Here is a 13795-nt window from a genome sequence, read left to right on the forward strand (position 1 = left end):
AAGGTGATCTGTTCAGAGGCTGGCCTTGAAGCGTAGCTTCTGGGATACTGAGACAAGAGGAAAGGCTGGACACACCTTGGAATTCTTTCTAAAATGGGCCCTGGATTTCTGACTGGTGGGAGTATCCACTCAAGAGGAACTACACCCCCAGAGAAGAACCACACATGCCTATGGCCACTCCTCTACTTCTGCTTTGGCTTTCCCACTCCTACTGTCCTTGGCTCTCATCTCTGAGCACAGATGGAGTATGTGTGTTAGGACACACACCATGAACTATGTTTCTCCTGGGAAAGTATGGCCCGCCTCTGGTGGGATGGAGAGATGAGGGAAGGTGAGATGATAAAAGCCTAGGAGCTATGGAGTGAAGGCTTACCCTGATGCCGAGGCCGCAAAGATTATGGGGCACTTTAAAGACTGGACCACCATGCTCACAATTGCATCTTAGAAAGATTGCTCTGGCTTGGTAACAAGGAGAACAATGGCCAGGTCAGTGACCTAAGCCCTTCCTGTGGGTTGGGCTTGCCCTGCCCCTTGCCAGCTGCAGCTAGAGGGCACTAGGGGAGGGATTTGCTCATTAGGAAGTAGGAATTATCACTCTTATTTTATGAATGATAAAATGGAAGTTTGGAGTGATAGTCTGAGTTATCCAAGTTCACAGGGTAGGCTGTGGACTTAGTTATGAACTGTTCTGTGCTTGTCAATTACCTTATTTCATCGCTCTTCGTGGTCAAGAGCTTCTGGTACACATGCGAGTTACTCTGCTCTCTGCTTTCTAAACCACCCTGTCTTTGCTTCCTCAGCACCCTTTGCCTGGACCACACAATACCTAATAGAAACACACCAGCTCCAGTCCTACTCACCCAGGAGGACACTGCCTTGGAGACTGACACCCTCTAGAAGGCTTCATTGATCTTGTTGGTGAGAAATCATCTCTTAATTTTTTTGAATATTGTTGGTGCTTCAGTCAAACTCTCTGTGGTCATTTGACATGTGCTATGACTTGTCTTTGGGACAAGATTTAGGATTTGAGGAATTCCAGTTCATGCTGATTTATCCTGAATTCCTTATAGTGTCTCCTCTGGTGTCTTACGCACTTAGGCCAAATACTTTGGGGGGAACGAATGGCGTGTGTGTGTGTGTGTGTGTGTGTGTGTGTGTGTGTGTGTGTGTGTATGTGTGTGTGTGTGTGTGTGTTCTCTTTTTCCGAGAGGAAAAGGGATGAAGGTGCCTAGAGTGGGATGTTGACAGACCTCAGGGGGTGCCCTTTTGATGCTCATGGGGGGCAGGAATAGGACACGGTTGATGAACAACATGGGCTTTGGAGTGGAGCAAGTCTGGATTCCAGTTTTCCTTTGCTGTTGCGGTCATGTGAGAGTGACGTCAGTAGGGTCAGGGGCTCCAGGAGAGCAAAAAAAGCTTGGATAGGACTCTCTGAGGTAAGTAGAGACTCACAGTTAGCCTCAGGGGCAGGGCTGAGATTAGAAACTAGAACTTGGGCCAGGCGGTGGTGGCGCACGCCTTTAATCCCAGCACTCGGGAGGCAGAGCCAGGCGGATCTCTGTGAGTTCGAGGCCAGCCTGGACTACCAAGTGAGTTCCAGGAAAGGCGCAAAGCTACACAGAGAAACCCTGTCTTGAAAAACCAAAAAAAAAAAAAAAAAAAAAAAAAGAAAAAAAAAAAAAGAAACTAGAACTTGGTGAGGGCTGGGCCTTCTTTTGGCAGCCATGGTGTAGGTAGGGATGCTGGATTTCCAACAACTATTTCTTCAGAGTCCAACACTGGATGACCAAGGCCCAATGGAGTTTCGGTGCACAGAAGAGGATCCTGGACCTGGGATACTCAGAACAGAGTTGGGAGACCAGCGACAACCCAGTAGGTCACACTGGGCCATTAGGGAGGGACAGGATGGGGTGAGCAAAGGATGATCTTTCTCTATCCCTTATGCTCTTCTTGGGTCAATGTGAGGATGAGGGACATCTCATTCTTACCCCCTACTTGCTCTATTCCCCACTTCAGGACCAAATGGGAGCTGGGCTTCAGGGATCAGAACCTGCCTCTACCCCTTTGAGCCCATGAGGCAGGGCCAGGCTCCTGTTAGAATGTACTGGTCCCTCAAGGTTGTGTAAAGCTTGCTAGCAGAAGCAGGAAACCCAGGCAACTCTCTGTTCTCGTCATAGCCTCTGAGTCCCAACGCTGGTGCTGTCTGCAACATGGCTGTGTGGTCCTGGGAGCCCTGGGGCTGCTGGCTGGAGCGGGTGTCGGCTCATGGCTCCTAGGTCAGTGCTGGGCCCTTTTGTCTGGAGAGAGGAGGACGGGATCTGGGGGAAGCTAGGAGACTAACGCGGGTGCTGAACAGGCACTATATAGAGATGAACAAGCCCCACCCTCTGTGCTGTGTGAACAGCAAGACAGGGAAGGCTTACCCCAAACAGGAGGGATTTAGGGGTCAGAGGGAACAGCTTGGTCCTACAGTCCTGTCACTGTGTGGATGATCTATGGTTTTAGTCAGTTTTTTTCCCCTAGAAATTGTTCCTAGTGAGATAGAGACAAACAGACAAACAGAAACACAGGATAGTCCGACACAGTCCTGTGCCCCCTTACAGATTGATTGGGGTCTGTCTATAGGCAATGTGACTGATAGGGACTCTCTAGGAGGCAGGCCTACCCCGACTGCAGTACTGGCTGGCTAGGCACCTTGAACCCCTCTGGAGGCTTTCCTCCCCATCCCCAACATTTCTGTGACTCTCTGTGCTTCCCTGAAGTACTGTATCTATGGCCGGCTGCCTCTCCACCTGTCTCTGGGACCTTGCAGGAGGAGGAGATGACTCTGAACTGTCCAGGAATCAGCAGTGAGGAAGAGCTTCTCCCATCTCTTCTCAAAACAGGTGGGCCACCCCGTCAAAGATACAGGAACGAGCCCTTCACCCAGCTCAGGACCCTTTATAGCTTCTGGACCAAAATGAAGGACTAGCAGCTTGTTACCACCCATCTGTCTCTTCTACCCGGATAAGGGTGGTGACAAGGTCCATCTGGCATCATTAATCTTGGATTCAGGATTTGTATGCATCCCTGAGGAGTGTCCTGACCTTTAGCTGGGGTATGACTAGGGGGTCAGGCCAGTAGAAGAGATGGAAGCTTGTCATTTAGGGTAGTGTGAGCTAGTAGTGTAGGGGAAAGGGAGCTAGTATAGGGTGCTAGTATGTGAACAATAGGGACATCTGGACATCTGGGGACATCATTCCATATTGTCCTTTGACTGTCCCCACTATCCCTTCTTTTGGGTAAGAGTTGGGGGTCACACAGTATAATGCTGCCCAAAGACTGAGGGGTTAGAAAAAGTTCGAGAAGTTAGTTAGATCAAGGCTGGGTTTTCTTATTTTTTGCTAGATGCATGGTCTTCAGTACATGATTTCTTTGAGCTTCCATTTCTTTCTATATACAATGGAAATGGAATAAAAGTATTTGCTGCATGAGGTTGTAATAAAGTGTGCAAATATATAAAAGAAGCTTAGTTCTGAACCTCTGTATTAGTCGGCTGGCCTGCCAGAACACAGCGTTACAGGTGGGGGAGGGGCACACGTTTATTTTCTCACAGTCTGGATGCTAGAGGTCCAGTTACAAAGAGGCTCTCTTCCTGGCTCCCCACAGTATCCTCCCACTGTCTTCTGTTTGCTGGGAGGTGGGGGAAGGAAAGAAAGAATGAGCCGCCATCTTCTATGAGGATGCTGACCCTACTGGACCAGCACCCCGTGAGCTCATGTCATCTTTTTAAATTTTTTTTTTTTTAGTTAAGTATCTAATGTCTCCAAGCTGTCCTCTAACCAAAGAGGGCTTGAGCATGGCCTCCTCCTGCCTCCACCTCCAGAGTGTAGGGATTACAAGGCAGGTCCCCCCCCCTCGCCGCCCCCAGTTTATACAGCACTAGACCTCAAACCCAGGGGTATGTGCATGCTAGGCAAGCCCTATACCAAGCAAACTGTAGAACAAGTCCTTTGTTTAATCTTAGTCACTTTCTTCAAGGTTCTATCTCCAAACACAGTTACATCGAGGAATTGGAGTTTCAATCTAGGAGAGAGAGAGAGAGAGAGAGAGAGAGAGAGAGAGAGAGAGAGAGAGAGAATGTGTATATGAAAAATTCCATCTGTAACAACATAGACAAAAAAAGCAGTTGATAAATATTAACTATCACCGTTACAATATTTAAATTCAGGAGACTTGGCTTATGTCCTGGATCCATCCCTTGTTGACCCTATGATCTTGGGCAAATTGCGTTCACCTTTGTGCCTTGGTACTCCCTCTGCTGAGGGTGGTAACTAACTGCCTTCTCATAGTGTTGGGCAGTTGTGATAAAGAGTGTGACAGAATACCCCTATTTATATAGTTCATGTGTGTGTGCACATGCCACTGAAGGAATGTGGCGGTCAGAGGGCAATTTGTTGGTTCTCTTTCTATCATGTGGGTTCTGGGGATTCAGCCCAGGTTGTCAAGCTTGATGACAAGTGCCTTTACCTGCTGAGTAATCTCACTGGCCTCAGAGCACCTTCTAAAGCACACAGTCAAAACACGGAACTGAAAACATCTATAAAATGTGTTATCTTGTGTTTTGTGCTGACCAGACACCCAGGGAAGTGGGGAAACTGAGCCGGGGTGATCCGTGTGCCCAGCTCCTCTTGTCTCACCCCGCCCTGGCAGCAGGAAAGCTTTCACCCTGTGGTTTCAGTATCTTTCAGAATAAATGGCGAGGATCTCCTGCTTGAAGTACAAGTAAAAACTCGGCCAAGCTGGCTCCTGGTATGCCACGAGGGCTGGACCCCTGCCCTGGGCATGCGCATTTGCCAGAGTCTCGGGCACCTCAGGTAGCAGCCAGACTTGCAGGGCTGGATGGCTTGGTGGGGGCACTGGAGTGGGGAGTGGGGATCTCAGAAGTCGCCATCATGGTCTTGCTCATTCACAGGGCTGGCACAGCCCGTGCACAGTGTAGTTCTGACCACGTGACCTCATTCATGCCTCAGTTTGAAAGTGGCTCCCCCGTTTTCTCTTCCTCTGCCAAGGCTCACTCAGCACAAGGCAGTGAATCTGTCTGACATCAAGCTCGCCAGATACCAGGAGTTTGCTCAGCTGTCTGCTGGACTGGGAGACCTCCTACAGGAGGCGTGGCAGCCCAGGTAGGGCTCTGTGGGTTAGGTGAATGGTGCTATGGGATGAGGACCAGGTACCCTGCCTATGAGTTTTTGGGGGGTTATTTTGTGTTCAAACCATAATTCACTTTTACAGGTAGAGAGACTGAGGCTCAGTGAGGTTAAACAGTCTTATCCAGGGCAATGTGACCGATAAACAGCCAACACACATTTGGGGCTAGATTCATGACTCCAAGTCAAGGGACCCGTGTGGCTGAGCTTTGCTTGGATAATTCTGGTATCTCCGGAGAAAATCGAATAGTGTCCAAAAGAAAGGGACTCAAAATGGACCCAAACTCTCACCGTACTCTAGACAGCACAAGCTGAGAGGTTGTTGCCCAGCCTGGGGTCCTTCAAACTGCCCGAAGCCACAGGGTGAGATGCAGGCAGAGGCCTCATCCCTGCTCTGAAGCCATGTTGGCCTACTCATCTGGACCATTCTTCCAAGCTCCAGATCCATTCTCAGGAATGCATTACAGACAGAGTGACCCCAGCTGTCCCTTTCCCTCAGTGAGATTCCCAGGTCCTCCAGGAGGGTAGAAGGGCTACAGGGTTAGGAAAATAGAAACCAAGTAGACCAGGGATTGGGCTGCTGAAAGGAAGAGATGGGAAGGGAGAGACAAGAATGTTGGGTCTAAAGGGAGTTGAGGCTATGCTAAGGGGGAAGAGGGGACACAAGAAGTAGATAGAGCAGGGCTCTGCAGGCCCTAGCTAAAGGGCCTGGGACAGAGAAGAGGCTGGGCCTGGAAGAAGCCTGGGTGTAAGGCCCTATTCACTCATTCATGCCGTGGCCATTCATTTACCCGCTGAGCACCTGTTTACTCAGAGCATGTGGAAACAGCTGGGCATTCTCATCTGTCAATTCTCTGTTGTAAATATGGACCTTATCCAAACAGATCTTCCAGGACTGTGAAGGCTTTCTGTTTCCCTCTGGTTGCTGGGGCAGAATGGGCAGGCTGCTGTTATAGGAGGGGCCTGGGTGTTTGTGAGGGGTGGGAAGAAAACGGTAAAAAATGGTAGCATCTTAAGGTTGGGACTACAGCATGACCTTTAGAACTACGGAGACAGGCTGGGCATGGCAGTGCATACCTGTAATCCTAGTACTCGGGAAGCTGTGGCAAGAAGGTCATGTACACAGGTGTCCTTGGCTGTAGAGTAAATTTGGGTCTAGCCTGGGTCACATGACACACTATCTCAAGAAAACCAAACAAAACTGTGGAGAACCCCCTGACCACTCTCCACACCTTTGGGTGTACGTGGCCTTTGGGTGGCACCGCCTAGCTTCTTAGGGACACTCCTGTCTTGCAGCTCTAACTGTCCTTCTGGCCGAATTGTTTCTCTCAAATGTTCTGGTAAGTCATATTCTGTGTCCAGGAACTTGGCAGTGGGAGGAAGGGAGTCTTCCAGTTCTCCTGAGTGTGGAAGAACTGTATGAAGGGGCCTGCTCAGGTTTCTATGTGTGTGCCTGTGAGCTGGGTTGGAGTGTCCTTGGCTACCTACCTGCCTATCTTTCTGCTGAGCTCCTTGCAGATACGACCTGCCCAGATAGAAGAGTCCTTTTAAGTCTCTGTCATGTGTCACATGTGTCACTCTGTCATAGCCACTATGCTGGGCTAATGGTCTCTCTACGTCACTACTGCCACCCTGCCCTTCCTTCTGAAGGGCCCTGTAGGTGGAATTACTACTGGCTGTAAATATATAAGCTCTCCCAGCAGCTTCAAGAGACTGTGGGTAGTGAATTAGAGTCAAATGATAAACAGCTTACATTGTTCCTTCACCCACCATCCAATGCCTGCCTGCCTGTCTATTAGTCCCTTTTCATACCCATCACACTGGACACGTTGACTTGTACAGTGGAATGGGTAGTAGAGCTCCATAGACCTCACAGACCTGGTCCCTGTGCAGGTGCACGGGCTGAAGTCATCAATACACTCATCTTCCTGTCCCCTACTTACAATCAGGAATGACAAGTGAGAACTGTCGGCACAGGCCCTCTGCACCCAGCACTGTCTCTTTCCAGCCTACCCTTTTCTGTTGGCAGAGTGTGGGGCAAGGCCTCTGGCTTCTCGAATAGTTGGCGGTCAGGCCGTGGCTTCTGGGCGCTGGCCGTGGCAAGTGAGTGTGATGCTTGGCTCCCGGCACACGTGCGGGGGCTCTGTGCTGGCACCCCACTGGGTAGTGACTGCTGCCCACTGCATGTACAGGTAAGTCTTAGGAGTGGATGGGGGGTGAGTCACAGTCACCTTTTCTGTTTGTCTCTTGGTATGTCCTGAATAAAATGTCTGTGTCCAGCTGTCTGTCTGCAAGGAAACAAGGGGGATGTCCTTGTTTGGTGCCAAGTTCAGTTCTGCATGAAGAACAGTAACAACACAAAGACTGGTTCTTTATATTCCCCTTTCTCTGTGTGTGTATGCAAGTTCCCTTGCATATGCGTGTGTGTGTGTGTGTGTGTGTGTGTGTGTGTGTGTGTGTGTGTGTGCGCATGCTCGTATGTGGCATGGAAGCCTGAGGTTGACATTGGGTGATGTCAGGTATTTTCTTCAAATGCTCTCCTACTCTCGATATTGAGGTAGCATCTCTCATCTCTCACTGAACCCAGAACTTGCACATTTGGCTAGTCTGGCTAGCTGCCATGCTCTGGGGATTTGTCTCCCTCTTCTGTGCTGGGATTTCCAGCAGGATGCCATGCTCACTCAGCTTTTAAATGGGTTCTGGGGATTTGAACTCAGGTCTTCATTTCCAAAGCAAACACCTTTCTCACTGAACCATCTCCCCAGTTCCCTTCCATTTTGCGTCCATAGCATTCTGTGCTTCTTGATGTTTCTTAGCGTGACCATTAAATCATTGTCTGTGTGCTGACATGTTGAACGTCCTTCTCCCCTTTAGACTGGAAGCTGTCCCTGGGCAGAGACGATCAGTCTTATCTACCACTGAATCCCTTTCTAGATTTGTTGCCGCATCTTCAGGGCTATGGTAGTCTCTTGAATGATAGGCACTCAATATCGGTTCTGTGGAGGTGGAGGTAGATGGATGATGAGTGAGTGAGATTTTGGCAGTAGGTAGGGCAGACAAGCTGATCTCCACTTTACAGTGAGGAAACAGGCTAGTGGAGGGATGAGTGCTCCTTAGAATTTCACGTAAGTGGAGAGAGAGGACTGAGGGAAGTCTTGGTGTCGTAAATGGTCTTTCACACTTGCTACAAAATTTGGATGGAAATTGTACAGGAGAGAGTGGTGGATGCAGATGACCAATAGTATCTCTCTCTCTCTCTCTCTCTCTCTCTCTCTCTCTCTCTCTCTCTCTCTCTCTCTCTCTGTACTCATGGGTGCATATGTGCACGGACATGTGGAGGCTACAGATCAATGTCAAGTGATTTCCTCACTTGCTTTCTACCTTATACACTTTAAGATTTATTTTATTTTTAATTATGTGTTTGTGTCTGTGTATGGGTATGGGTATGCGGGTAAGCCAGCAAGCTCCAAGGAACTTCCTGTCTCTGTCTGTTAGATTATAGACATATTGCATGATGCCTGGCTTTTTATGTGAGTGTTGAGGATCTGAACTCAGATCCTCAGGCTTGCCTGGAGAAAGCACTTTGCTGACTGAACTGTCTTCCAGCCCAGTGTCTTGCCAGCTGCCGGGGATAATATTAAGAGGCATGGTTTTGGGTCCCTGGAGCTCACAGGTTTATGACAGTGCCCACTAAAGGTTTCCCTCAAGAGTTCCCTCTACCCACCACATTACTTATGTTAATCTTCCTGCCTCTTCCTCCTTGGGCTCAGTAGGTTTCTGTGTGCAGTTTCAGACTGTCCCGCCTGTCCAGCTGGCGGGTTCATGCAGGGTTGGTCAGCCACAGTGCTGTCCGACAACACCAGGGAACTATGGTGGAGAAGATCATTCCCCACCCTTTGTACAGCGCCCAGAACCATGACTATGATGTCGCCCTCCTGCAGCTCCGGACTCCGCTCAACTTCTCAGGTGAGACTCTGGCTTTGGGATGAGCAGGCTGGGTGCAGTGGTGACCGAGGAACAGAGACCTGCAGGAGGAGGGGTGAGCTGATTCCTGAGGCTTCCTGTAGTGTTGTTAGGGTTAGGGTTAGGGTTAGTGATTAGGGTTAGGGTTAAGCAAATATTAAGCCCTTCAGTTCATGTGGCATCACGGGGTGTGTGCCTTCTTCTGAGACTAAATTGCACTAACACTTACAAGGCTCTTTGGAGATCAAAGATTGAAGCCCTTTTAATAGTGGGGCTGTATAGATAGGATTTACTTTCAGGTCCCAAGCAGAACTTCTCTTGTGCCTTCTCCACCAATAGCTGGCTTCACTCTTGTTCCCAGGCTGGACCCAGGTTCAGGCACTTTGTGATACATTATAGGAAAAGCGATTTCTTATTTATTGAAATCTTTTTTTCCTCTCAACCTAACAGCCATGATGAAGGAAGTATATACAGACAAGAACCCTGAAGTTTAAAGAAAGGCAAAATAGGTCCCAAGCAGATGTTTTGATTCCAGGACCAGGGTTCCTCCTGCTGCGGCACCTGCCTGGACTGAAGCTGTCTACCAACTACCTCCTTGCATGCTCACACACACCTTCTCAAAAAGCACATGAATCCTTAGAAGCATACATGCATGCATGCATTACCGTTCCATGTGCACACACTTATGTATTCACAGATCTGTAATTTGAAAACAAAACAGTACTAAAATTCTAGGTTGCTAGAGTCTTCTGTAGAAGTTGCAGAGCCTGGGCCTGCTTCTTCTGGTTGGATGGGAGATTGACAGCACTATGAGGGGTGTGGACCTGCACCAACTGGAGGCCTTCTCCTTGATGCAGTTACAGGGAAGTGTGTCTATGTTGTGGAATGTCAGTGTGCTACCTAAATACGCATTTGGTTCCACTCATAGAATATGTCACACACGTCTGGAAACACAGTCTCAAGAGGGACCAGACACTCTGGAGAAAAGGATAAATGAGTCTCGTTAGAATTTGGCATCCAGTGCCAGAAGAATTTCCATTCTCCCGCTAGCCCCCAGGTTGGGCAGGGCAGCAAATATACTGCCCACTTCTAGGGGCGCCATATCTTCACCCCCAAGGTGGGACGTTGCTCAACCTATTTATTAGTAATCTTGGTGGTAGAGGCCAGGTCCCAGGGCTGTTGAAAAGGGGATGAGAAGGATCTTCATTCAGGCTCTTCAGGAGAGAAGCCCAGCCTGAGCCAGGACCAGAACTATGTGCCTCTCCACAGACACTGTGGGCGCTGTGTGCTTGCCAGCCAAGGAGCAACACTTTCCAAGAGGATCTCAGTGCTGGGTGTCTGGCTGGGGCCACACCGACCCCAGCCACAGTGAGTGAGCTCCCAGGGCCCTGAGTATAAAACGGGGAGGGAGAGGTGTTCTCTAAACTGCCCCCCTTCCCCTTCCTCTGGTCACCTGACAAGGGCACTCTTTTCCTCCCTTGGTGACTCATGGGTATTCAGTCTCTCCTGCCTGAGTATTCCTATGGAGAGCAACCGCTGAACATTTCCCCTAAACCCAGGCCCTTTCACTCCCCTGCTCTTGGTCCCAGGAGCACCATGACCTCAGCATTTGGTACACTGTGTCTGTCTCTTCCTCTCCTCGTTCCCAGCTGGGCATCTGGCAGACTCTTGTCCTCTGGCCCAGGTCCATAGCTCTGCCCAAGCTTCCTTCTTTGAGTCTGTGTCCTCAGGACCTCTGGCTCTTCTCTATCTTGATGCCCTGCCTTCTTGGCCCGGTTTGGTACCCTGCAGCTTTTCTCTGTGTCTCCTACAGCTCACAGCTCAGACACGCTGCAGGACACAGTGGTACCCCTGCTCAGCACCCACCTCTGCAACAGCTCATGCATGTACAGCGGGGCACTCACACACCGCATGCTGTGTGCCGGCTACCTGGACGGAAGGGCAGATGCATGTCAGGTGTGGCTGGTAGTGGTGGGAGGAGCAGGGGACCCGACGATGGTGGAAGGTGGGAGCAGGGGACTTGCATCGGCTTGGTCCCCTGGTTAGTGCACATGGGCTGGGGAAGCCAGACTCTCTAGGGAGTTTATACTAAGGGTTTGTGGAAGGTGAGGCCAGCAGGTATGACACCAGGAAGCAAGAGCCTCCCTCTCCACCAGCAGAGTCCATTCCCCGTGGTAGACCGCTGCTGCTCCACCAGACGGGTTTGATTGTTGTTTCTTTGTATCTTCATATCTGGATTCCTCAGGGGGACAGCGGGGGACCCCTAGTGTGTCCCAGTGGTGACATGTGGCACCTTGTAGGGGTGGTCAGCTGGGGTCGTGGCTGTGCAGAGCCCAATCACCCAGGCGTCTATGCCAAGGTAGCAGAGTTCCTGGACTGGATCCACGACACTGTGCGGGTGAGTGTGGGGCAGAAGAGCAGCCCAAGTTTCTGAAGGACTTGCCCCAGGACACTGAGGGTTGAAAATGGGACTAGGGAATGTTTGCCAGAGTGGGAGAAGAAAGAAAGGACACTTATGACAGAAACCCCCTGGGTTTCTAGAAACTTAAGTACCAGCTGGGTAGACTGAGTGTAACCTAGATCTGCCTTTTGGGAGTGACCTTTGGCAAGTTCCTACCCTTAGTAAGCCCAGACTTTCTGGTCATAACCATCCTGGCTGTGTCTTACTCTTTGGTGGTGATTAAAAGAGGTAGAACTTAGCCGGGTGGTGGTGGCGTGGCTGGCTTGGGGTGAGTAAGCACAATGTGGTTTATCATCTATTCCAGCATCATTCACGCTGGCCTCGAAAGCAGTTACTAGTTAGTGGCTGTGTTCACACTCTCTAGAGAGAGTTCAGCATTGGACAGCTAAATTCTTGCACGACCCTTGGGTGAATCTGTTTAGAGAGAGGACTGAGTGGGACAGTTCATGTCAAAGCATAGTGTTTGGCTGGGCAGATGGCAAAGTGCTTGTCATGTGAGTGTTAGGAGTCCACATCTCCAGAACTCATGTAAACTCCACTGTGTGTGTGTGTGTGTGTGTGTGTGTGTGTGTGTGTGTGTGATAGGAGGATGCAGAACGTATCTGTCTCCTACAGCAAGAGAGGCAGAACCTGGTGTAGTCAGCAGCTAACATTAGACTGTGTGGATGGTGAAGACTGACACCCGAGGTGGTCCTCTGACTTCCAGATGTGCACTCACCCCCCAGCCCCCACCCCACCCCAACCCGCCCAAAAGACTTAAAAAGCAGGGTATTTGTGTTAAGTAGTCTCTCACAGGCTGTGGTAGTGGACAGCATCTTTCCCCAAGGCTGAGTGACAAGCCCTTGGCACACTCTGCAGCAGCAGTTCTCAACTGGTGGGTTGCAACCCCTTTGGGGTCCCATATCCGATATCTTGCATTTCGGATATTTACATTATGATTCACAACAGTAGCAAAATTACAGAAGTAGCAACAAAAATAATTTTATGGTTGGGGGTCACCACAACACGAGGAACCGTATTAAAGGGTCACAGCATTAAGAAGGTTGAGAACCACTGCTCTAGAGTGGATCAAATTGTATTTTAAAAACCTAGAGCACCAGATATGTGTAGGTTCATTTGGTAGACAGAAGTCTACCTTCCGAATGTGATGTGCTAATGTGAAGTCTCTTGAGGGAGGCTGGGGATGTAGCTCAGCTGGGAGAAGGCTTGACTGGCATTCAAGAGGTCCTGGGTTTGAGCCCCAGCATTTCATAAACTGGGCATTGTGGTGCACATGTATAATCTGAACACTTAGGAGATGGAGACAGGAAGATTAGAAGCTTAATGTCATCTTCGGCTAGAGTTCAAGACCAGTCTGGGGTACATGAGCTCTTGTCTCAAGGTAAAAATGTCACCTGGCTGGCATGAGATAGAGCCATACGGACTCCTTGCTCTAGATGTTGCTGTTTTCCTCTACCTTATTACACAGAAGCCTTTGTCTCTTGGCTCCCTGGCAGGTCCGCTAGCTACAGGAGAAGCAGCTGCAGCCTTGGATGCAGAACTGTGGATCTCCATGGATCAACCCACTCTGAGGCCCAGCAGCTGGGTCACTGGACCTCTCTCCTAAGGCTCTGATTTCTAGTCCCTCTTTCTCATTGGAGAGCCTCCACAGCAGGAGAGAGGCTGGAGCTGGATTGGGAATGATGAGGAGAGGAAGGGGTAAGAGGAGAAGCCACAGAAGAGGCTTCTGGAAGCATCTGGGAGACTTCTTCTGCCCTCCCTGGACTCCATGTGCATCTATTGAGAGGATGCTGGAGGTGCCCCAACCCTGCTTTCTCCTGGAGCCTCAGGAGGGCTAAGTCCAACTCTAGAGAACATCCTATCTCCAGGGTTCCTGGGCAGATGAGGTCAAGGTTGGACTAGGTCAGGTCAAGACATGGAAGTCAGGATCCTCCTCCCTACCCCACTGGTCCTGTTCTGATCTAACTCTAATAGCCCTGCATGAGGCAGGAGTCTATAACGCAAGGAAGACGGAACTGGGCTAGGATGCCATTTTTCAAATGACAGTTCTGGGAATTGATGGAAAGAGATTTGTTATTAAGTGAAAAATGTACGTAATCTTGGTCACGTCCCCCTCCCCTCTTTGTGTTTGGCTACTTTTGTCACTGCTGTGACAGAACACATGACCAGAGGAGTTTATTTG

At 49.8% G+C, this 13795-nt stretch overlaps 1 protein-coding gene across 1 annotated transcript; it reads left to right on the forward strand.

Annotated features, from left to right (window-relative positions):
• The first annotated feature begins 1775 nt into the window (after positions 1-1775).
• Tmprss5 (transmembrane serine protease 5) lies at positions 1776-13219 on the forward strand. Its single transcript, XM_059269031.1, has 12 exons — positions 1776-1872; positions 2178-2276; positions 2763-2885; positions 4721-4856; positions 5052-5165; positions 6486-6529; positions 7219-7381; positions 8977-9155; positions 10422-10520; positions 10966-11108; positions 11398-11550; positions 13082-13219. Exons 1-12 carry the CDS (start codon positions 1797-1799, stop codon positions 13217-13219), a joined length of 1467 nt encoding a protein of 488 aa, XP_059125014.1. The 5' UTR covers positions 1776-1796.
• The last annotated feature ends 576 nt before the right edge of the window (positions 13220-13795 follow it).

The sequence above is a fragment of the Peromyscus eremicus genome, chromosome 7 (assembly GCF_949786415.1).
Source record: "Peromyscus eremicus chromosome 7, PerEre_H2_v1, whole genome shotgun sequence".
Classification (NCBI taxonomy): Eukaryota; Metazoa; Chordata; class Mammalia; order Rodentia; family Cricetidae; genus Peromyscus; species Peromyscus eremicus.